The sequence below is a fragment of the Lissotriton helveticus genome, chromosome 10, assembly GCF_964261635.1.
Source record: "Lissotriton helveticus chromosome 10, aLisHel1.1, whole genome shotgun sequence".
NCBI classification, from domain to species: Eukaryota; Metazoa; Chordata; class Amphibia; order Caudata; family Salamandridae; genus Lissotriton; species Lissotriton helveticus.
Window position 1 is genome coordinate 347,836,290 of NC_136071.1, and position 25,392 is coordinate 347,861,681.

The 25,392-nt window shown below is 44.9% G+C and overlaps 1 protein-coding gene and 1 long non-coding RNA gene across 8 annotated transcripts in view; one reads left to right on the forward strand and one right to left on the reverse strand.

The window, feature by feature from the left end:
- Positions 1–25,392, forward strand: part of SCAP (SREBF chaperone) — a 678,128-nt gene that overhangs the window by 522,481 nt on the left and 130,255 nt on the right. For all 6 annotated transcript variants that reach the window (XM_078662547.1, XM_078662552.1, XM_078662549.1 and 3 more), the window contains one exon: positions 24,633–24,834. In XM_078662547.1, coding sequence (XP_078518673.1) covers positions 24,633–24,834 — 202 coding nt within the window. The remainder of the gene's footprint in view (positions 1–24,632; positions 24,835–25,392) is intronic.
- Positions 17,273–25,392, reverse strand: part of LOC144783806 (uncharacterized) — a 55,932-nt gene continuing 47,812 nt past the window's right edge. For both annotated transcript variants that reach the window (XR_013601603.1, XR_013601602.1), the window contains exons 3-4: positions 18,156–18,270; positions 17,273–17,672 (exon numbers count right to left, since the gene is read on the reverse strand). This is a non-coding gene — a long non-coding RNA (uncharacterized LOC144783806). The remainder of the gene's footprint in view (positions 17,673–18,155; positions 18,271–25,392) is intronic.

Below are 25,392 nucleotides of genomic sequence, written 5' to 3' on the forward strand. Positions count from 1 at the left end.
TAACTACAAAGAGTGCAACAAGGTACACACACAGCCTGCTAAGACTCAAACCCTCTTGGCTGTGTTTCTCCAGCTAAACACACCAAATTTGACATCACATTTCCACTGTAAGACTCCAGACAAGGGGTTACTATTGGAGGGGAGTCAAAAGAACATATCTTCACTTCATAATATTATACTTTGCATTACAAAAATGTGATTCAAAGTCATTTTATCAAATGTAATAGAATTTACAGAGTGATCTTGAATACATATCATCAGTCGAATTTTATTATACTTGATTAACAAACAACACGTGTTTTCCTTTTCTTCAGCTTTTACTCATTTTAAGACTGCAAATCCTGTATTCATAAGCACTTCTTTATTTAGTTTCCTTGATAAGGTTTAACACCAATTGTTTTGATAGTCTAATAATTTAGTAAGTTTTCTTTTTTATATTTTATATTTTCATTTTCTTGCTTATAAATGAGTGCATATTACTATTAGATTTACTGCTAAACTTCTTAGTCAGCTGTCTTCACTGTGTCATCCACAAACTCCTCAAGACATTCCACCATCAACTCTACAATGAGTTTGTGAGAAAATGGGGTGTATTATGTAGTGTGGTTGTGTAACCTCACCTTTCAATACACATACCAACCCCTTTCGTGCCAGTAGGTTTCGTTTGTCAAACATTCAGTTTAAACCTGGATAGATGTGGCTCTGGGCAGCAAGGCTTACACAAAATAAATTGAAAAAGAAATTGCCAGGATAACTCAAGAAATTAGTCACCAATTTATAAAATAAACAGTATTTTTTATATATTTTTAGACACCACAATGAAAAAGATGCTCCGGAGTATCTCAAAGATTTAGAATTTACAAGGCACAGTAAACCAAAGCATTTTACTCCTCCCCAAATAAGCATTGACAGATTCAACAACTTTGACACTTAAAAACGTATTCACCAAACTGTTGGGCTAGTTGTATTGAGGTCACTTTAGGCAACCTACTCCAGGAGGGAGCCAGTCAGTGGGACCAGCAAGATTCTCAAAATCAGCTTCCTCTATGGCTGTAGCAGTCTCCAGGGAGTCACAAGCACTTTATCCTTTTTGCAGTGGATTTCTAGGGAGGTGGTCCTGATAAAAGAGACAAAGGATGCTGAAGATGCTGCGGATGCCATTAGGCCGATGGGGTCTTCCAGTGGCCACTCACTCCTAGGTCCATTAAGGGGGTGAGGCAGTTTTGGCCGTTTGCTTTCCTCAAATTTCTCTCAGTGCGGGTGGAAGTCCAGTCGCCACTGGGTTACCAGCCACCCAGTATTGCGTTGTAGCCAAATGCTTCCATGGGCACTAGCTCGGCTATGGGTGACCAAGTTGCCAACTTTCCCACGCTCAGTGAAAGAGGACACACCTGGCACCCAGAGCTCAGGTCTTAACTTAACTGGAAAAAGAACCAGCAAAGAACTGCCTTCCTCCACCGTAGAACCGCCAAAGAGGCTGCACCGGCATTGAGTGCACCTGCTGAACCTGGTGACTAGCAAAGAAGAGGTCTGTGCATGCTGTGTCCTTCTGGTGGAGAAGTCGCTGGAGCCCAGCCAAATTAAAGAAACTCCAGGGATCAGTTGGCTGACCCCCTGTTCTCAGCACAGGGCAACAACAGCTAAGGAGCGCGCTGCAGTAAGTTGATAACCTGAATCTTCAGACCGCCACCAACGCTGCCATGCAGCACCAGAGACAAGAACCAGAGGCTCAAAGCTGCACCCTAGTTATGTTCAGAGAATGCGGTTGGTAACCAATGAGCTGCCAGGTTCCCTCCCTCCTGTTGACCACTTCCTGAGAAGTGTGGCATCTGGCTATCCTAAGATGAACCATTCTGCCCACTTCCAATATGGCAGAAACCCTCTCTTGAGAACTCACTAGGCCAACCAAGAGGTGACACTACCAAGGGAGCTACACGCCCCTGAAAACAAAAAGGTTTGACAACACGTTTCCCCTTTCCTTCCCAGGTGCCAGCTACTCTGCCTTAATAGTGAGGATGCCCCTCTCCCAAATGTTCCCAATTTGCTCTTTAAAGTCAGCTTCAGCTTTAAAACTCACTTTTGGGCCAACACACATGTGGCTTCCTGAAGGAGAAAGGTAACACCTCTCTCCAGTACCGGCCCCTTTTGTCTTCTTTCCTGGAAGTTGTTAACACGTCTACCTAGGAGGGCAGAAAGTTATCACTGGCTTCAGCTCCTTGTGTAACCGTTAATGGCACAGGAGAGTGAAGGCAACAAAGTAGCAACTTTGTAAAAGTTACATATTGTTATTTTTTACATTAATTTCGACTAGAGAAACAAGTTGGACTTAATGTAAAAAGTTGTTTGATACGTTATAGTATCCGCTTTGGTAGCACTGTTCAGGAGTTAGCAGAGAGGTCAACATGTAACCCTGTACTCGCCAATGGGGTGACCAAGTCTCTCCACAGTAAAGAAAAAATAAGTTTCGCGTTTTTACTACCAGAACATTTAAATACATCTTCTGCCCATGAAATATGCTGTAACCTGCCTTAGGGCTTGTTCTGTCTGCCAAAGGGGTGACTTACACATATTGCAGAGGAAGGTTTGGCTTTGCCAGTTGATTTAAATGGTAAATTTGGGCTAGCAGTTTGATTTGCTCTCCTAGTCTGTAGAAGCGGACTGGGAGACTCTGTTTACCTGTGGCATACCCAAGATGGCACAACCAGTGCTACTATCCCCGGGCTGACTCTCTAACTTACACGCCCTATGTGCCATATGCTAGGGATATACATGTAAATTAGCCTATTCGAATTGGGTATAGAAAGTAGCATACACTTTTTGGGGTCAGGGCACTGGCACTAAGGTCTGGTTAGCAGGCCTTGGTACACAGAGTAGAAAAGCTGCAGAATCACTCCAAAAACTTGCGGGTGACCGTACAAAAAGAGGCATTTCCCTAGAGAGTTGCATCACCATTGCTAGAGTTGCCTATTGCAGCTTTATCATCAGATTCCATCAGGACCCACCAACCTCATCCTCCCTTTCCCGCTGGGACGATGAACCGGATACTGATGATGCCAAATGGCTGACGTGGCCCCGCCCACTCCGCTTAACCGCCGCACCGTGGTGGATTTGCCGCCGTGGTTAAGCGGTTAGGCATTCCTCCCCCACAGACATGTATGGGAAGACTACTTAGCGCCTCCTCTAATGCACTGTCCTCTACAGTCCTGGCCAAAATCCATGCTCTTGTAAAAAGTCATTCAAAAAGATTTGACCTTTCAATAATCAGTAAGAAGACAGACTGTGCTCTGTTATTTCTGAGAACCGTTCAGGAAATCTGTCAAAGCCATCCCAATAATCGGTCATATCTGACAGTAAGGGTTAAAGCTAATGCAGACTCCAGGAACAATAGCTGAAGTTCTTCCGAAGTTTGACAAAAACACATAAAATGCTACAAGACAACACCTTGCTGTAGCTCTAAAGGCAACCTAGAAATCCTTCAGTCAATATGCAAGTAGCGCAAAGATGAAAAAACCTGATGCCCCATGCAGTGCTTCTCCTGGCGTAGGATGAATGCCTTTGGAAAAAGAATGTCCTCTGTGAAAAGAATGTCCTCTGTGATCACTTGAGTGCCTAACTCCATGGCTATCTTGGGCAGACACAAACTCCAGATATTGTCTGGCATAATGTCAGACCTGCTACCAGAGTAAAACAAGCATTGGAAATGCAATAGGTCTCGCAGCATTAGAGTTAGTGCTTTTAGAATTGTTTATGGGTTTTTTTGTAAATCTTAAGCATTTTTGTTTCCTGTAGCCAATGCTAAAGAATTAAAAAAAAAAGCCATAAACATTTCTAAAAGCTCTAACTCAAATGCTCCGAGACCTATTGCACTGTGTGAGGGTGAGGGGTTGAGGGTGAGTGAGGGTGAGTGAGGGTGAGTGAGGGTGAGTGTGAGTGAGGGTGAGTGAGGGTGAGAGTGGGTGAGGGTGAGTGAGGGTGAGTGAGGGTGAGTGAGGGTGAGTGAGGGTGAGTGAGGGTGAGTGAGGGTGAGTGAGGGTGAGTGAGTGAGGGTGAGTGAGGGTGAGTGAGTGAGGGTGAGTGAGAGTGAGGGTGAGGGGTTGAGGGTGAGGGGTTGAGGGTGGGTGAGGGTGAGTGAGGGTGAGTGAGGGTGAGGGGTTGAGGGTGAGTGAGGTTTTTTTTTTTTTTTAAAAGGCACAAGCAGGCTCTTTGGAGCAAGTATACTGCATTCCTCTTTCCTATAAACGCTGACACTTTGAAGTTAGCCTAGAGCAAAATAAAAAGCTTCCCATGTAAACACAGCTTGACATTTTACCTCGGTCTTTGAAAACCTAAAAAAACGAAAGTAAAAAACTTAAAAGCGGACTGTTATTCACTGCAAATCGGAATGCCTTTTCTTCCTCAAGTCTAAATCCTTTCAGTCACCAACAATAAATACAACTTTAAAGCTCAAAAGTAACTGTTACACAAGGTCAGGGGAGGGGCGAAGGAAGGCGCCATCGAGGGTAAAAACATAGCCTGCACGAAACATTCGCCTCTTCCTGCATGGGAGTTTTTTTTTTTTTTTTGCTCCAACGCGCAATCCTTTCCCAGCATTTATGTGGAGTTACAAAGGCACATCTGTGTACGTTGGAGGGCCAGCCTGACGTGTTTTCTGCTCTAGCAGCAGCTGCGGTTTCTGAGGAAACGAGGCTGATTTTCGAGTCAGGCTGGGAGCTTTTTTTCCCCTCCTTTCTCCAAGAGCCTACGTGCGGGGGAGGGGAGCGGAGGGAAGGGAGCGAGCGAGCGAGCAAGCTGCATTAAAAAAACTCCACGGCTTCTCAGAAAGGGGAGGGCGGAGAGAGAGAACAGGAGCAGCCTGCTGGGAATTTGCCTCGCGCTTTTCTTTCTCAACGGTTCTTGCGCTGTGTTGCAATCTTTGCTTTAAAAAAACATCCATTGTGGAACCGGTTTATTTATACATGTTCGGCTCGTCTTAGGTTCGCAGATAATGAGAGAAACGACCATTCAAATCAGAAAGAAAAGAGACCCCGCTGGCTCAGATGTATCTAACTACCACCAATGTTCTTTTACCTTTTTTAAATAACATGCTTTTCCAAAAACAAGACGCAAAAACATCCTTCCCATAAAAGGAGCACCGATTTCTATTGGAAGATATCTGGATTATATGCACACTTGGGTTAAACAACAAGCCTTTCACCGTAACACGGCGGGCAGGGGAGGGGGCGGAGAGGGGAGAGGTGCGACACGGCAGGCAGGCAGGGGAGGAGAGTAGGAGGAGGAGGGGGGAGGAGAGTAGGGGAGGCACGGCCTAGCGGCCGTGCAATCAAGTAGTGAGGGGGCGGAGCTGGGGGAGGCTGTGAGAGAGAGAGTAGGCAAGGCTAGCGGCAGGCAGGCAGGGGAGGAGAGGAGGAGGGGGGAGGAGAGTAGGGGAGGCACGGCCTAGCGGCCGTGCAATCAAGTAGTGAGGGGGCGGAGCTGGGGGAGGCTGTGAGAGAGAGTAGGCAAGGCAGGCGGCTGGGGGCATGTGCACGCGCATTTAAGCTCAATGCGCATGCGCATTGAGCTTAAATTTCTCGTGCACTGCAAGGAATCGCCACGATTCCTTGCAGTGTGGATAAAGAGCGGATAAGTGCCAATACTCTCGCCTTGCTCGATGCGCATGCGCACCGACAGGCGAGACCTAAAAAGGCTAAGGCAACCCTTGGACATAGTGAGATGCCTTCTGCTGCTACCATTGACTGAGCCATGGATATAGTTAACTTTGGCTTCAGACTCTTTAAGGAACAACAGTGCTCTGTAGGCTGGGATGGGATAGAGCAGCTTCTTTTAGAGAAGAAGTTTAAAGATACTGCAGTAAATACGCTTACAGCTCTTGCAGTTCATTAAAGTAAAAAGTCTGCTGACATCGTGGGTGACACCAAGTCTTTTGCTACCAACACAGTCACAGTCCTAACATCATAATTACCACTGATCAAAGCAGCATCCTTGCAGAGCACTATGAGCGGGGGCATATGCAAGAACTACATAGGCATGGAGGAGGGAGACTTTAAACATCTCAAGACACTAAATGCACTCCCACTTGGCACAGACCTCCAACCTGGGGCCGGGACCCAAAAGGAGAGAGAATTTCAGTTTTCTGCAACAAGTGTGTGCAAATTACTTCGGACAATTGGGTTCTGCAAGTAATCCAATACAGACATATTCTTGAGTTCATTCAGCAACCCCTACAGACCCCACCACCCAGACACAAACATCCAAATCTTCTTTGGTGAAAGTATAAATGCTCATAATACAAAAAGGAGCTATTGAGCCAGTTTCTCAGAGCGAAACAGATGTGGGTTTCTGATCGCTACTTTTAACTTCAAATTTCTCACTTTAAAATACTCCCCAGGTGCCAGACTGAATCCAGAAACTTTCTCAGCAGCTCTCCTGTGTGCCATTAGGTGGCGCCATGCAGCTCTGTGCTAGATCTGTACGCGTGGAAGTAAAAGAGTGGAGCCTCATATAAGCACTATCCCTGCTCACTGACATCTGTTACTTTCTTTTCTCACCTTCCAATGCAGAACTGGAGCTCTGCTCCTACATTCATTGGCCTAATTACTATTTCTAAAACATTCTAAACCAGTGTGCTAGGGAACCATGTCCCCTCCTAAAATAACACACTTCAAGCATTGCTGTGAGTACAGAAAACAGATGTCCGTCATGGACACACACAAGGTATGTCTCCAGGGCTGGTTTTAGCGCTGGTGTTGCCCATTGCAACAATCTTCCCTTTTGTCCCTCCTCAGTGACCTCCTCGTCCACAGATGCCCTCACTACCACCCTCCAACTGTACCCCTCATCGCCCCATAGCCTTCTCACATGCATTTCATTTGTTTTATAGCTCTTCACATGCCATTTTAGGGTGTCTAAGTATTTACATCACACAAACATTATACAGAGACAGTGAATCATACGTGTGTAAATCAGTCATTAGGAAATGTTATCTAAAACAATGAGGATGACAAGATGTAGGAATCACAGCATCCATCCTACTGGGCAGTATATGTTATGACTGTTTGGTCTGGAGAAGCACAAACTCTGGATTTAAAACGTACAACTGTGATTGGGGTTTACTAATAAGAATGTATTTCTACCCAAACTAACCCTTTTTAGCTACATTAGGATAATGAGAGACAGGAAAAACATAAGGTTCCAACCCTATACTTTGCAGTTTAATTGCAGTTCTTTGATGACGTTTCATAGATCTCAGTGCTATATTAGTATTGTAGCTTATGAACAGCAACTAACAAACGGAAGTCTACGACAAAAGCAGTAACCCACTGAGCTATCCACATAAAATACAGTTCTGTAATGTGTATGGTACGCGCACTATGCAGCAGGCATATTGACCCTCTGCGCTACTTTATCAACTGCCACTAGACAAAACTGGATCTCTCTCCAGTAGAAACATTAATCACCAGTTATATTGACATTTTTGGGATTGCCTGAAAACTGTCAGACATTCAATGAACCGTGCAGCAGATGCTTTTAATGCCCCAAAGTCTTTTCTAAACACAGTGGCCCCGCCCCCTAAGGTCAGTGCCAGGAGCGGCTGCACCTATCGCACCGCCCTACAGCTAGCCCTGTATGTCTCTGGTGTTAGCGCTCAGGACGCAAATTTGTGTGACAAGTGGGCACTCAATCACCGAAAGGTGATCTGGAACCGCGAAGCGGTATGCCGCCGAACATGAGAAGTTGAGACCCTTGCATAAGTACTGCGCCCTCTCCAGGTCACGCACGCAGTCTAACTTTTTGTTTCGATCACAGAGCCGTTCTCATAAGAGGTCTACCTCGGGTAATTTCAAATCTGAGCCTAAACACAAACATAAAAAAGTGTAATGGGACGCAACCCCATCCTTTCTGTCAATGCTGAAGGAGGTGATGCAAGTATTATACAGAAACAATGGTCCTGGACCAGTTATTCAAGGAAGAGTTAGATGAACAGAATTGTCAACTTATTTGAGCTTACATTAATCAGCTCACAAACGTCTGTAAATCGTGATAATAATTAAAACAAACAGATGTGCAGAAAAATCGCTAAGTATTATTACAATATATTTATTATGTCATTTAAAGAAACAATCACTAGAGGGTCAAGAAGGTAGGAGAATGTTCTAGGGAACGTGTAAGAAAGAGTGCTCATGTGTATATAAAGGAGTCAAGAGAGCTCAAAGTGTGTAGAAAAGTATAGGGCACATATTTACAAGACTGTACAGAACGTATATCCAATAAACAGTTAGATGCAACCTGGCCATATGCAAATTATTCATTTGAATTACATTTTCTAAAGTTGTAAGGAGAGTTTCCTTAAGGCTGTACACAGGGGTAATGGGAAAGGGGATATTGGTCCAGGTGCGGTGGGGATAGTGTCGACGTTTCGATCCAGCTTATCAGCAACCGAGGGACTTTAATACCTCAGCCATGCGGATCTTCCTCAGGACGAGGGGGACAGGTGAAGTGACCCTCATCAATCTTGCAATACTTAATTGGAGTCCAAAACCTGGTTACACCAATGCCGGTAAAGTGGCAAGGGCCAACTAAGGACAAATCCTGTTATTCAGTAGATATAAACCATGACGGTGGTGCCCAGACCATCCATGTAACGTAATATTCAGGCCCGTATGTGTGGCAAGAGTTGGCTGAATGAATCAGGCAATCCGGGGCACAGCGTAATTTATACAACTGGAGACGATCTGATCGACGTCCTTACTCCATTGCGGTGGTGCAAGCGCATCTCCTCTGGGCTATACTAGCAGAAAGCTGACTCCCCAGCTGATCCCCATCTGATTCGAGGTTGTTGGCCCAAAGGTGATGCCGGAGCAAATCAAGGCCTTCATGAAAGCAATGCTGTAGATTTTTGGCGCTTTACCAGTTCCCTCCTGCGTGCTTTCTGGTTTCAAGGATCCTCTGGGGTCTCCCTACCGCTAACTGACCCCTTAAGAACCATTCCGGGTCCGTTGCCAACTTAAGTACAGATGCCCACTCTTGCCCCTCATATTTTGTGGTTACCTCAGCCTCAGACAGTGAACACCACCATCTGGGCTCCATCAACCATCTGGCTTGGATACACTGCCCCTAGCCTTTGACAGACCTAGTGCAAAACTAGACTTTGGGTGAGGCGATGACGGCACCCATCAGTTTTAGTGACACATCCCTACCAAGACTACAACTGGTATAGGAGCTGGGAGATGGCAGTGGAGTGGACATGCAACCAGATGCTGGACTGGTCCTACCACAGAGGAAGGAGCCTCCTTCACCATGGAGGTGAGAGGGCCTTGGTCTTAACCTGGGCAGAGGAAAAATGCAGGTCAACGTCTTAATGAGGTGTGTAGGTCAGGGTTATCCCCTTTGTAGCCCATTCTTCCCTTCAATGAAGCCCTTATGGTCACTCTCCTGGGGATTTGGGTCAAGCCCTGCACTGGTGCTGCAGTGCACAGGATAATTGCCCATCACCACCACCACCTCACTTTTAGGGCCTAGTATTCCTCACCCAGCACCCAATGCTTAAGAGTCTAGTGTGCAGGGCTCAACTGTCATACTGAATCCTAGCACATTCCTCCCACCCCTATCACCCCCACCCGGACAGTGAATCCAAGAGGCTGGTGTCCTTTGGAAAAATAATCTTCTCTTCCACCAGCCTTGGACTGATGAACACTGCATGCCTCTTGGGCCCTTACTCCCACACCTGTGGGACACAGTTGCACACGAACTGCCTATCTTCTCAGAAGAAGCACGAGCATTACTGAACAAGGGCCAGAGCAAAGTTTACGAACTAGTGTGGGGGTCCACCACTGATTCGCTGGACAGGGCTATCGTCTCAACGGTGGCACTATACCGCCATGCGTGCCTCTTATCCACTGGCTTCTCGGTGGATGTCCAGTCTGCTGTAATGGAAATGCCCTTCGACGGCACCCGCCTGTTAGAAGATGAGGCCATTTCAAAGCTGGTACGCTTTATGGAGAGTCGAGCTACTGACAGATCTTTCGGCTCTTTCGGCTCTTCCTTGGCTTTACCCCAGCTGCACTCCTCATGTCGTCCCTTTCTTGTCTACAGGAGGGTTCTCAGCTGCACCAGCAACACCAGCCATAACCACAAGGTCAATAGGCCAGCCAGCCTTTCCGTGGCCGTAAATGGAGCTCCCACAAAGGGTGTGGGAACCAAAACCCGTGGGTTAACCAATCCCCCACCAATCTGGCGGCCATAGCCTCCAAGCTCCTTTTGCCTGTCCTCTACACAACAAAGCCATTTATTGATGGCAGAGTCCAGTACCATCTGCCCCAATGGCGAACAATAACATCTGACAAGTAAGTGTTTCAAATTATTCAGCAGGGTTATGGTGTTCATTTTCTGGAAACCCCTCCGCATTTGCCACCGTCCCGAAAAACGTCTGCCTGTGGACTATCTCTTCTTTCTCCACTCCCACATGCAAGCCCTTTTGGCCAAAGAAGCCATCAAGAGAATGCCAGCGCTAGGCTTGCTATTCCCACTACTTTCAGATGGTGAAAAAGGACAGGGGTTGTTGTCACTACTAGATCTGCTCCACCTCAACACATTCCTGAAGAAATAGAAATTCAAGATGCTCACCTTTGCTCAGGTCTTGTCTGCCCTGAGGACTGGATGGTAGCGTTGAACTTGCAGTATTCTTATTTTCACATTCCCATCCTGTGAGGCCACTGTATTATCTACAGTTTATGGTGGGTCACAAACATTTCCATTTCGCTGTACTCCCCTTTGGCCTCACCAGTGCCTCATGGGTGTTCACAAAAGTGATGGCTGTGGTTGCAGCTTCCTATGGTGGTCAGGGTTTTCAGTCTTCCTCTGCCTCGACGACTGGCTGCTGAAGGCAAACTTAAGCCCAGGCAGTCGTCACTCACCTATAGACTACTGCGAACCTCCTGCATTCACTAGGGTTCACTATTAACCTGCTGAAGTCACAGCTGACTCCATCGCAGTTGCTCCTTATCATTGGAGCTACTCTGGATACAGTGCAGTTTCACTCCTTTACTCTGGAGTGGAGAGTCCAGCACATTCGGCTACGATCCTAATGTTGCAACCTCTGTCCTGGATTTCAGTGAGATTACTCATATGCTAGCTGCTAGGCTTGATGCCTTTCTGTATCCTCCTGGTGAAGTATGCTTGATGGCATATGCCGTCTCTGCAGTCTGATCTGAAGTCTACACCAGACCAATCACTCCGTCCTGGTCCAGATTTCAAAGTGATGGTTAACGAACCACGATTGGGTCAGCCCTGGCACTGCTCTGATCAGACATCCTTATTTAAATCACTTGTGATAACATTTTTGAAAGGTTTGCAACATTTATTTCCTCCAAAGCCCTTTGTAGTTCTGCTGCGAGACTTGAAATTAGTTCTCACTTTTTTGATGTGCACCCATTTGGAGCTGATGCTAATTTGTACACTGTGAATTCTGGTGTTAAAAACTGTCTTTCTTAAAACCAAAACAATGGCTAGGCATGTGAGCGAACTACAGGGTCTTTTTGTCAACCCACCTTATACAACATTCTTCCCAGGGAAGTTGGTGTTGGGGACCCAAGTTTCCTTTTTGAAAGTAGTCTTTCTAATTCATGTTGGGCAGGCTATCATCATTCCAGCATTCTTCTCCCCAGATCATCCCTCTAAGGAGGAAGAGAGTGTCCTATGATGATCCAAATGTATCTAGATGTTTATATAGCTAGCACCAAAGAACAGCTTTTTGTAGGGTTTGCTTGGGCCAAGAAGGGCAAGGCAATGCTAAACAATGGACAGTCAGTCTCTCTTTGAATTTCTCTCTGCATACAGATTTGCTAGTCACTGGCAAAGAAGCAACCTCCAGAATGCTTGCAGGGTCATTCCACCCTAGCAAAAGCCGCTACCACTTTGCTGGCACGCCAAGGGCCTGTACTGGATATTTGTCTGGCAGCTCTGTGGGCATCGCTTCGTGCTTAATTTGAGCCAGTGGTTTCCGGTGCTGGGCACCGGCACTTAATTGCCAGAACAGGCGCTTGTAACAGTCTGCCACAACGTGGCGCTTTCTGGCAAATTTAGAGGTGACCACAACAACAATAAACTATTAATGCAATATTCATTAAAAATGACTATTCCCTGCCGGCCAAGCCATTCTTATAGCTTTGGGGGCCGAAATATTACGAATTGTAACACTGGTAGGTGTTTGATGCTTAGTAGTTGTGTTGTTACTATCATTGGCGAGAGCCCTGGAACTTAATTTTTTACAAATTAAGCACTGGCATCGCTACATACTTTCACAAAACATTATTCTCTCGACAGTCCGGTCAATCGAGAGGGGCATTTTGCCTTCTCGGTCTTTCACTGCTTTTCAATGCAAGTCAGTTCACACCACAACACCTGGGGAGCTACAGCTACGGTGTCTATTTTACTCACTTCTGTGAGGAAACTTTTTGCAGGTTCCACTCCACTTTTTGCCCCCATTTTGACTACCGGGAACTGTTGTCATGGCTTTGAAATTCCCTGAGCCCAGCTAACTAGGACTCCGTGCATATGCGCTGACCCTTGTAAAAGTGTGTGGTTGTTTAGCTTATACCTAATTGGCCAAGCTTAATTTACTTGTAAGTCTCCATTTTATGGTTCTAGGGATACCTCAGGCCTGTAAGTAAAAGTGTCACTCGTGAACTGCAATACTAGTTGTGCCACCACAAGCATGACAAAATAAAGCATGTCTCCTAGACTACCTCTGCAGACAAGGAGAGCAGGTTTATCTGCTAACTCAACTTGCTCTTTAAGGTAATGATAAAGCCTCAGAACCCCCTTTGTAATGTAAGTCTTCCCACTCAAGTCCTAAGGCAGGATGCAATATATAACAAAGCAGAGCCTGTGTTCTGACAATAAAAACCCTCAATTGTCATTTTACAGTGAGAGAGGTTGGTAGCTCCAAATGGCAAGTGCAGAGTTGCAGTCTTGCACTTTAGCCCTCCTAACTTCTGATTTGGGCTACTGAGGTGTGAACTTCGAGGTATCAAAATAATCTGTGCATTAAATCTAAACCAAGTTCCTCTACTGATGGGAGGGGTTCAGCCATCTGTACAGAATAAAGCACTCTGATAGCTAGAATGCCACACTTCACAGGAAGTTGTCATCAGGTGATTTGGAGTCCAGTTAGCCTATTGGCTAGGGACCACCACCTCCCCTAAGGGCACTTTTGGGGCATAAAAAGAGGCACCCCAGCCCCCAGAACTCCGATCTCACTTGGATTGAAATAGAGGACTGAAGGACTGCCCTGCTGACCTTTGAACTGGCAAAGAAGAGGTTACACTGAGCTTTTACTTTAGCTGCTGCTCCTTGCAAGAGCAAAGAAAAGAACTGTGCCTGGCTCATGGAGAAGTCCCTCCCCCCCAGAGCCCAGCCAGAAACAGAGACTCTAAGAGTCAGTTGACTGACTTCCTGATCGCAGTACTGGGCCACAAAAGCTGAAGAAGCCTGTCTGGGAGAGTTGGTAGCCCAGATACCGGGTCCCTCAACGCTGTGCAGCCCTAGAGACCGAGACCAGGTGCTCAAAAGGTGTACCTGAGCCTGCTGCAACTAGAAGAGTCATCGGAGTGCAGTTTGGTTACCCACAAGGAGAGTTACTCAGAAAGAAAGGAACTGCTGGCTTTGTTGTGCCCGGTGACCAGTAGTCCAGTGGCAACTAGACTTTTGCTGGATCAAACCGAACTTCAAGGGATGCTGTCCCCTGTTTCTAAAGTCACCCCACCAGGACTGTGGACCAAGGAGTAGCCCCAGGAAGACCACCAGCAACTGCATTGCATCTTCTCCATCCTAGAGCATCTCCAGCATCCTGTATCCTGTGCCTCAGGACCACGCCATTGAAGTAAGTGGCAAGTCACCACTGACACTAGATCTGGACTGAAGAATGCTTTTTGCTACAAGGTGAAAGTGTTCATTTCTTTGAATTTACCAATGCGTGTTCCCGGTTAATTGAAAATACTTGATTTATAGTTCCTTGTAAATTCTACATCTCTGGTGCATCCCTTTTGTTTTGCGTCTATAAAGTCATAAAAATATAACCTATTTTTATAAATTGGTGTCAGATTTTTTGAGAGTCGTATTTCTTTGCTTTATACCTGTCCCTTTCTTAAAGCCGGACTGCTCAAAGCCACAGCTACACAGCGTTGAGCAAAGGTTGGTCAGGAAGCCTGACTGGTCCTAGAAGTGTTGGTAGTGTATTACATGGTGAGGTCTCACAACCACACCATATAATACATCCCATTTCTTCACAACCTCTATTCACAAGGTGAGGAATTTACATCTAGAAGTATCATTCAGATAAAAAAGTTAATTACCTTCAGTAACAATCTTTCTGCTGTATACTCTATCTAACTGCAGATTCCTTTACTAAACATCCTGCCTTCCCATTCTGTTGACTGGATTATTTTCCATCTGAAAAGAAACCAATCCATTTGCAATTTTCTGATGGGCTCTGTGCCTGGGGGTGCGGACAGCTGAGAAAGCAGATGATGTCTGCGCTCACGGGTGGCACTTAACAGTGGCTCTGCTCTTCTGATAAATACTTTCTAGCCCCAGAGTTCTCACCTGTTGAATGTTTCCCAGGCGTCAGACTGGATCCGTAAACTTTTCAAGCAATACTCCTTTATGCCCATAGGGGGCATCATAAGGCTGTGTGCCAGTGTCGGTCTGTGACATGCAGAAACGCATATATGCGACCATCACATGCGCTGACGTTAGTTGATTTCTTAATGTACCACCGGACGCAAATCTGGAGATACAACTTATCTCTTGGAGAGATTTTTTTTTACTCAAAATTCTTTTAAAAATCCACTGTGCAAGATAAAATATAAGACTCCATCATGTCTGCCTATAGTGCCTGGGATTGCAATACGACTCCAAGGCCTGCAGTGATTGCGCCTTAATGAATCCCAAAGCCATGTGAGACTGTGAGGCGAAGCAGTACGTCACCAAACACTGAATGATTCAATGCTGTGACCAATCTAAGGGAAGGTCTTGTTCTTACTCCGGAAGTCATTCCAGTGGTCATTCACAGTCATAAAAAGTCCAAGTAAGACTCTGGTCCTTCCTGCCACTTTCACAAGGGTGTTGACTTGCCTCTTGGTGTTGCTCTTGAAGCTGTTCCCCCTACAAAGCTGATTCCGAACCTTGTCCCAAGTCAACCCGAATTTCCAGGGCTGTAGGCGATACTGCAGCAAATCAAAGAATTCCGTGATGCCATGCTGCAACCCTTCGGCACTTTACTGGCTCCCTCTGGTGCACCTCCGGTTCCATAGGCACTGTGAGGGCCTCCACTTTGGTTTGCGCTGGTGGGTCTACCCTCAGCCCTACCTGGACCCTCTGGATATGCTATGTGCTCCCTACAGGCATCACTGCCGTTTCTGAACCTGGTGCAATGACTCACACTAGTACAGGCCCTGAAGCATTGACACCAGTAGAGGAAGCTCAACCTATTGTGCTGTCCAACTCCAAGTTGGTGCCACTTCAACTGAGACTTCTCCCTGATCACCTTGGTTTGCAGCCTCTGGACAGCCTGTCAGATACCAATACTATGATCCTGCCTCAAGGAAGGACCCAAACCATTATTACTTTATTTGGAACTGACTCTGACACCGATCAATATGAAGCTGGGGATTAATTTGCCCAACCTGACATGGATTACAATTGGTATTAAGGCTTTAAGGATGGCAGTGGTCTGGATACCTTACCAATCACTGGGCTAGTTTGGCCACCGGGCCTTGCCACGGTAGAAATTGCCTCCTTTTTCGCAGTAATACAAAAGGCTGCTAAGATACCCTACCTCCAGCTACCTTCTATGGAGGTGAAAACTAATGTGTTCACTGAGACGCTTCAGCCAGGAAAAATAAATACTGAGCTCCTGCTTACGTTCGATGAAGCCCTCACAGACACCCTCTTTGAGGTTTGGGCAAAACCCTGTTTTGGGCCGCTGCTGAATTGACAGATAGCACAGTGTCATCCTCTGGCCCCAGGTGATTGGGAGTTTTTGACTCAGCATGCAACATCTGAGAACCTAGTCGTGCAGGTTTCAGTAAGCAAGGTTTACCCTGATGCATTCCATTCCACATCTCCGAATAAGGAATCAAATTGTACTACTGGGAAGTGCATGTTTCGTCAACCAGTTTGGCGCTATGTTCTGTTAATGCCAGCAACTTCTATGGGCATTATATGCCCTCTGAGACTCTTTTGCAGAGGTCTTACCAGCTGTCCCTGATGTCTTGCATCCAGTCCTTACTCAGGTTATTCAGTGTGGCCGCTATGCAGCAAAATGTACTACTCGCTATGGTTTGAACACTACAGATTGCCTCAACAGGGCCATTTGCGCAAGTGTGGCATTAAGGAGACACACCTTGTTGAGGTCCACAGGCTTTTCCAGCAATTTCCTGTCTGTTATTGGACATGCTTTCTGTGGCCCTTGCATTTTTTGTCAGAAGGCAGACTGCCTTTGTCCGCTTTAGTATAGTAGGGCCACGGCATGCTCTTTCAGCCTGTCTGCCTGCCATCTTAGCTGCACCAACAGTTTCACCACCTCCGTGGCTATGGTGGGGGCTTACAGTATCACCATGAAGTTCAACCAGCCAGCAAATCCTTCTGATGCTATGATAACCACAGACCACATGGGCAAAAGGGCCACCCCTTCTGCAGCTGCAGCCTCAATATCTTTAGTAAGTCCTTCAAAGCGACCAATCGGAAGCAGAATCCAACTTTTTCTTCCATGGTGGCAGGTAATAATTTTGGATAAGAGGCTCCTTCTCTCCTTCTTATCCCGCCACACCCTCCATCATCCTCAAAGTGGTTGACGAGGAACACCTGTCCCTCTTATAGCAAGAAGTGCAGGCTCTTCTGGCTAAAGGAACTTTATATAGGGTACCAGTATCAGAAGTAGCCTGTAGTTATTTCTCCCTCTACTTTCAGGTACTGAAGAAGGATGTAGCCCATCGTCCTATTTTTCAAATCTCCAAATGCCGTACTGGGGAAGGACAAATTCAAGATGCTTATCGTGGCCCAGGTCTTGTCTCCCTCAAATCAGAGAGGGGGCCCTTTAAACCAATGAGGTAGAGCCCCAAAATAGACCAAAGTTAAAAAAAAAAAATCCTCCTTGGACAGACTCAAACCGTTCTAGTTTCTCCACACCACTGTAATCACACCATATCACCAAAACATACAAGTTAAAAGAAGGGGATAAATTCAATGTGGTCCCAATGTAGTTCAACAATTTATTGCAATTATTATTAAAAAACACAAAACAATTTCATTTCTAACAAACAACTAAATGTTGCATACACATTAAAAAGAATATTAAAAAAAACATGTTCTACATCAGGTAAATCACATAAAAGAGACCAGCATTCAAATTTGATTAGAAAAACAACAGAGTGGAAGAACACATTAGGCAGTAAACTCATGTCATTACACATAACAGTAGTCTGCAATAAATAATTTGTAGCAGTCAGAATATTTCATATATTGTTTTTCCTTTGACTCACAAATGTCCCAAAGATCTAGTGTATAAATTCTTTTTTTTTTTTTAGAGGCATCGACACATTTCGTCGGGTACTAGCAAATAAGACATCCACCTTCTTCAGGATAAGCGATATCTCCCAGCTACAATTTGTTGTCTATACAGTATATAAAAAAGAAAAACAACAAATTACACAATATTAATCAAACCCCCCTATGATGCATTTATACTCTGGTGATACAATACTCCATACACAACATTCACACATTCCTACATTGATAACATTTGCAGAACACCCAGTTGGGAAATTACATAAATGTAATGGAAGGAAAACCTTCAAATTTATACGCATACCGACTCCTGGCCCACCTCAAAAGGAGTCTAAAGAATTTAGAGTTGGAGGTACACAATAATACCATCCGAACACTTCAGAGGGATCTAAAAATAAGGTCATATTCTCCATTAGAAACAATCCTAAATATCCATATCATCCCATATTAAAACAGAACATAGTGTGTGTTACCTGTGTTCCATGTATAACAAACCACTATTATGAAGATAATGTGCTAATTCAAAATAGATTAAATCTCAATAGTTTAACCAGACTACAATCCTGGTCTATCCATCAGTACATCCTTACCATCAATATTCTTCCAACGGCAGACATCTTAGGCGAGTGATGGTGAGTAGGGGCACCAATATCAAACTTCCAGATTAAAATCCTCACTTCTATAACTTAAGGCGGACCAAGTTGCCTACAAAAATAATTTATTGTATGAATAAGCATATATATGTAGCTTCAAATATAGTTAAAATGCTCCTACGCCTACCGGAACTCAAAAGTTACTTCAGAGTTACGAGGGGGCTCCCCGTCGTACTCCCTCCTTCAGACAAGTAATGCCTTTCGAGACCTGGCATCCCAAGACTAGAGACTGCAATCAAAAGCCATTAACGTTCTCTGAAAAAATGCTCCCTAAGCTTAAGAGGAAAATTCCTCCATTCATATTTCAAATGAGAGCATACAGAGTCCTCAACAGAACACAGCTGTGAAGTATATATGATCTATATTCACTGTCGTAAGGTCATGCACATAAACTCCTCAATATACACTGATCAGGAACAAAACTAACTACCCCAAATGTATAGCTGGCCTCGAAATTCCTCCAACAGAAGTTAAGGACTGTGATGTAACTCCCCCGCTAGTGCCGGAATACATGTAATCTCAAAACATGGTGTTTATGCAGCCCCATAGTCACAGACAAAACTAAACTATAACCCTAGATAATGCAATGCAGAGCCTCACCTGGCCGTGTAATGGGGTAAAAATAACTCCGTTTGATAACAACGGGCTCTATTGCCCATGCTATTTAAAACCCGGCACCTCCATCAGGTGACCAAAAAATGTGGAACAAATTACGCTCCCGTTCACCGAGCGAGAGCGCCATATTGGAAAGGAGGTTAGTTTCCAAAACTGCAATGGGCAACGTGCCTCAAGCAGAGAGGGCTAAATAGCATAAGTGGACCAAGTAGGGATCTACAGACTTCTAGCGGCACTATTCCCGTTCTACTTCAATTATAGAGGGAAGAATTAACGCGCCACTGCTAACAATTTTAATGCGAAAAATCACCCATGTTCAACGCGGCACCACAGCGTAAAAAGCCCACCATAATTGGGCACCCAGCCTCCTATCTAGTCGATGTACTTTGGAACCCTGTGGTATGCAAAGCAGAGCCTCACCTTTCTCAACCAGCCGTTAGATGGGGTAAGAATACCTCAGTTCGATAGCAACGGGCTCCAGTGACTTATAAGTGACGCACTTGTTCACCCCAACTGGAGCGCCATAATAGAAAGGAGGTAAACTTTCAGCACTGCAGTGGGCAGCGAGCCTCATGCAAATAGTTTATATACCATATGTACTACTCGTAGGGATCTTCAGAATGCCAACAAAACTATACCGTTCTCATCCGTTACTTTAAGGTAAAAAGAATAATAAAAATGTAAAATAAACGTGCCACTGCTCACTATTCTGACAGGCAAAATCCCACAAAATGCAAAGCAGCATCCTCACAGGTAAGGTCCAACCAAAAGTTGGTACCCAGCATCCTATTCTGTCGATGTTTTAGGGACCACCCGTGTAAACCAAATGGACATCATGTTGGTATGATAATTAAAGAGGATAATAGGCACCACGTCTATGACCGGTAAAACTTAACCTCCTGTGTAGACCGCACAGGGATCTACTAACAGCACTCAAACTACTCAACTTAGATTTTTCCTCTAAAAGAAAACACGGCACTACTCAGTACTACGGTACAGAATCCTAAAAAGACTGATCTACGGAAGCAAAGCAGGTTAGACCTATCCAAAAAGGGCACCCAACCTCCATACTCAGTACAATTACAGCTATTGCGGAAAGGCAACAACCGAAAAAGACTATATGGGTACCTAATTAAAAACTCTGACTATTGAAAGAAAAAGTATCCGGTCTTCTCTGCCCTTGAACCGTTTATTTCCACATCCCTGGGCTGCAGGCCCACAGGTGCTATCTGCAGTTTACAGTGGGGCAGGAGCGTTTTCAGTTCTCTGTGCTCCCTTTTGGCCTCACCTGTGCCCCTCAGGTGTTAAAAAATATATGGTGGGGTTGCAGCACATCCTTAGAGGTCAGGGGTACCAGTCTTCCCCTACCTCTATAACTGGCTGTTGAAGGCGAATCTCCCCAGGCAATTGTCACACACGTCCAGATTACTGCAAACCTCATTTAGTTGGGGTTAACTAGAAACTTTCAGAGATGCTCCCCTTCATCGGAGGAAATAGTTCTGTTTTGTGCCTTCCGTCCCACAACGGAGAGTCCAAAACATTTGTGCTATGATCCCAATGCTTCAGCCTCTGTCCTGGATCTCAGTGAGGATGTCTATGAGGCTGCTGGGACTGATGGTGTCATGCATCATGTTGTTCAAACACACACGGGTCATATTATACAAAGTGCTCCATGGGTGCAACCGACGTTTGTGTCCGCTTTGCACACCCCTGAGGCACTTTGGTATTGCAGAAGAGACCCCAAACACTTGTGCGGCCTCAGATAGAGCAGGTACACATATAGCGCCAGTGTTATCATCAGATGACGTTCCCTTCTTTGCATGGGGGTGTGGCCCCATGCAAATGAGGGAATCTTATACCTGCCGACTCACACGAAACTCATGTGTGACACATAATATTGACTCCCATCACACGGTCTCCTAGTGAAGAGCAAATATCACAAGGTGGCAAAAAAATAGGCTGAAAACCACTGAAAATAGAGTTCTTCCAGCTCGTTTTCTGAGGCTTTGAACTGCTGATGTTTATTAAGGGGTGTGAAAACACCCATTTCATCGGCACCACCCACAGCAAGCATTTTTTTGGGGGGTGAGAGGAAGGGGATTTGGGGACGGGAGCGGTTCAAGAGTGCCTCATAGGTACTTCTTGGCAGGAGGCCCCACCCTCCTCCTCACACAGTGAGATTGTTCAAGTTGGCAAGTATGGAATCTCTTTCCCTCTGCGCCCGTGCAATATTATAGATGCAGGCGTAGAGGCAAAGATGTCAGGAGGCGAACTGACAGTTTGCCACCTAAAAGGTGGTGCACTGTTAGTGAGATATTTTGTGCTTTTATGGATACTTCATATCCGAATAAAGTTTATTGATTGATTGATTGATTGTTAGTGCGTTCCCTGATGGGAGCCTTCTGAAGGCTGGTGCAGTCACTCAGTGCACCCTCCTGCAAGGGGTCTCTCGCCCCTCTTAAAAGTACAGGCGGGTTTCTGCCTGCACAGTGAAACACAGAGCATCTACTTCAAAGCCTCTCCATATGTCACTTGAATTTGCGACCCCTAGGGCACCACATGTTTGTGGCTGCCCTGTGGGAAGCTCATTCAATATAATATGGCGCACTCTCCTTGTAAGCAGAGTTCACCATTTGAAAAGTGCACCTACCGCTAACGAGGGAAATGTGCTGCATTGTATATTATGGCCCCAGGTGAGACTCCAGTGGGATCTGAAGTCCAGCGGGAACAACATCAGGGGGACTGCTCCAATCATGCCCCGAATTAGAAGGAAACTGCAAAATACCTTCAGTGGTAGACTGAGATTGGGTGAAAGGTAGACCCCTCCCTACCCAACCCAGAGCTAGCAGAGGAGACCAATGCATTGTTCCTGAGTTGGGGTGGACACTTGGTAGAAGTGGAGATCAGAGACCTCTTTGGCTGAGTCTGACTCCACATCAACCTTTTGAAGCTGCAGATTATTTGCTTGTCTTTGAAGACTTTCCTACCATCCATCAAAGGGAGGCTAATGCATGTGCACAGAAACACCACCACCATGTGGTATTTTAACAAACAGGATGGGAGGGGTCATGGACCCTCTGCCTGGAGGCACTGCGTCTTTGAGTGTCTGAAGTACTTCAGGATATTCCTAGTGGTGCACCATCTGGTGGGGTCTCTAAATACCAGAGTGGACGAACTCAGTTGCCAGCTGGTCACAAATACACTTACACGCGGAGGTGGAGCAAGGTCTCTTCTGCGAATGGGGAGAACCTTGGCTCGATCTTTCTGGCAATTCCAAGATTGCCCAATGTCAGTACTTTTGCACTTTGGAGTTTCTAAGGTGTCTCTCTCTTTCTCTCGCTTTCACTCTGGGATGTGTTCTGCCTAGATAGGAAGTCTGGACTCCAGTATGGCTTCCTGCGGATACCTCTCCTGGCCCGTGGTCTGAAAAACATCAGGAACAACCAGGTCCAAGTCATCCAGTGGTGCCGAATTGGGCAAGGAGAGTGTGTTATCCAGAACTCCTCAGCATTCCTATCTGTCCTCAAATGAGGCTACCACTTCCAGAGGATTGCAGTAGCAGGGCAGGGGCAAGGAAAACCTCCACCTCCATGTTTGGGGATTGAACAGCGTCAGCTGACTTCCTTGGCAGCCGGGCGTCAATCAACAAAATCAGTATATGCCTGCAGCAGGTTAGATGCAGTACCGTACTTAACAGATTTACTTACTTCAAGCCAGTTTACCCGAAGTATTGCTTTTTGTGTTGTCAGTACCCAGTAAGGATTTGCTTTGTGCACTGTTAAAGGGTACATGAAGGTTCTTTTGTTTTTTTACAGTTACAGGATCTGCCTTCTTTCCTTAAATCGCCCGTTGGGATACATTTTTGAAGTTTTGCAACATTTGTTTCCATCCTCCACTTTTATTATGTCTCAGTCCCCCCTTACTTCGGTCCTCACCTTATTGATGTGCACTCCTTTTAAACTATTGCACAGCTGCCCACTAGGATTTCTCACCCTTAACACCATTTTCCATGTCACCATGATATGTATGAGTAAACCGCAAGTCCTCTCCATCAACAAGCCAATCACTACTTTCTTCCCAGACAAGGTGGTTCTTAGAACTTGCACCACCCTTCTTCTAAAAGTGGCACTGGCCAAGTAGCAGCCCTTGTAAAGTTTGGGGCTCATTCCACCAGAGCCAAGTCTGCTACCACTACATTGGCATGCAAAATGCCTTTTATGGATACTTGTTAGGCTGCTACTTGGGTGTCACTCTTTACAAAGCACTATTGTTAGGGCAGGCAGGTCTGTTGAGATGGGCATTTGCGGTTGGGCTCTACGTCTAGAGGGGCATGGTCAGCCTAGAAAGGGCATGAGTGACATCTGTATGCAGTTCCATGCATCATTTATTGAGCGGAACGACGTTGGCGCAAAATTGCTCAGCGCCACCTACTGCAGCACACTGGTACTGCTTAAAAAGTTCCAGATACTGTCTGCCACCTGCGGAAGATTGCAAAAGTGAGAAATTTTCATTTGAAACAGTAACTATCAGATGAGCATTACCGAAGGTACGGAACAGGTTAATCTCTTATGCAGCAGAACGACGTTGGCATGGAGCCACATGACGCCACCTGACAGCATGCAGGAGTTCTGCTCTAAAAGTTTCCAGATCCAGTCTGAGGCCTGGGAAATATTCTCATGGTGCGAAATATGTTGTTATATGGGGTTTGCTCAAGATAGATTATCACTGAAGGTAATTAAAGTGTTCAATAGTCTGCTTTTTTTGTCTTAAACATCTTGATACCTGCAACCTAGAGAGATGATGCAAGATAATGCAAGCCAATTCAGTACCTTTTTTTATCTACAGCATAACAGTTGCTCATCTGTTTCTTGTAAAACGCTGGTTTGAAACTGAACCACCATCACAAGTCTTTAGGGTTCATGAGGTTTTTGTCTGCTTTTATTTGAACAGGCTATATGTTGTGCTAGAAATCCTCACTGAGCTTTCTGGTTGAAGTGGACTATAGTGTTGGACAGTGTGACTGAAAGACTCTAGGTTATCAAGTTAAGGACTGCTTATCTAATTCTATTCTCCTTTGTCTTTTCTTTTCCTTTTATTCTGGCTGTGTTCCCATAATACTGCATAATGCTTTATATTTTAATATCAACATTTTATAATTACATTTTTGTATTTCCACCTTTGCTAAACCTCAATAAAATGTTTTGAGGTCCAGCACATAGGGGTGAATGTTGTGTTAATCAATTTAAGGACATCCATAGTGGGAAAGTCGAATTTCAAGTAAGTAACTTTTCGAAGAATTTTGTTCTAGACTTCTCTCCTGTATGATTCTCTGAAACCTCAGCTGGACTGCTGTACACAAAATAACTTCAAAAGTTCAGAAATTATTACAAACCAAAATTCTTTTAAAGTAAGCATGGAGAAGATCCCATTCGGAAGGAGGCTAAGTCTCCTTGGCACCCTTTCTCCAAAACTTCCAATTGGATGAATACATGGATCTGTGAAGATAAATACAGATATTGGTCAACTATTTTGTGTGTAATTTCAGCATACTACGCTAAGCATTCCGTTATGGCACTCCAGTACTCATGGGTAGACTGATGCTAAATGTTTTACATTCTTCTTTTCATAAGATGAAATTATGATAATGATAATTGTTACATGTTTAAATGTCAAAGTATTCGCAGATTCTTCAAATTTCTATTATTGAAAAATTACTTGTTTACATTTTTTTTACATTGTGCAAACTGATATTTTGCTTGTTATATTGTTATTGAGTAATATTTATTTTTTAAACTCTAGGGTGGCTGCTCTTGGACTTGCCTCTGGAATCCTGCTTGTCCTTTTGCTATTCTGTTTGTATAGAGTGCTGTGCCCTAAGAACTATGGCCAGAATGGCCTCTCACACAACCGTAGAAAGCGGGTTGACCTTCCTTGTGATGACTATGGGTATTCTCCTCCCGTCACAGAAATCGTCCCCCTAGTTCTCAGGGGCCACATCATGGTATGTTTGTTTGGTGATAGTCAAAGAGTAAATGTGTGTTGAGTGGTTTTCTGTTTATATTTTGAATAGTAGTACTTGATAAGTGCAAGTTCATACATTGTTTCCCATGAAGCATTATACTTTTCTGTGCAAGAGATCCTATACCGGGTAACTGGTTTGTCATAAAGCAGATAATAATGTTCAAGCAACGTTGCCATGTATGTAAGGCCATCCATAACCGGGTTATCTTCACAACCAGTTCCTTCTTAATACCATTTACGGTAAATAAAGATCATCTACTTCCTTACCATGTGTTTCTGGGAATTAAAGATACTTCTATTGCAAGGGAGACTGATACAAACCTAAGGTATAACTGCATATAATGCTTCTAATCAAGCATCCTGTGAATCCTACAAACATCTTAGGACTTCTATCTTTAGGATAGTCATTGTATTAACATATCTACTTTATAGAAGACCAAGCAGTCCCACCTCGGGGCATTTGACCAGCTCTGAACATGTAATCTGTTCTATAGTTACCAATACTGAGATCTAAAATGATTTTCATGTGGGACAAGAC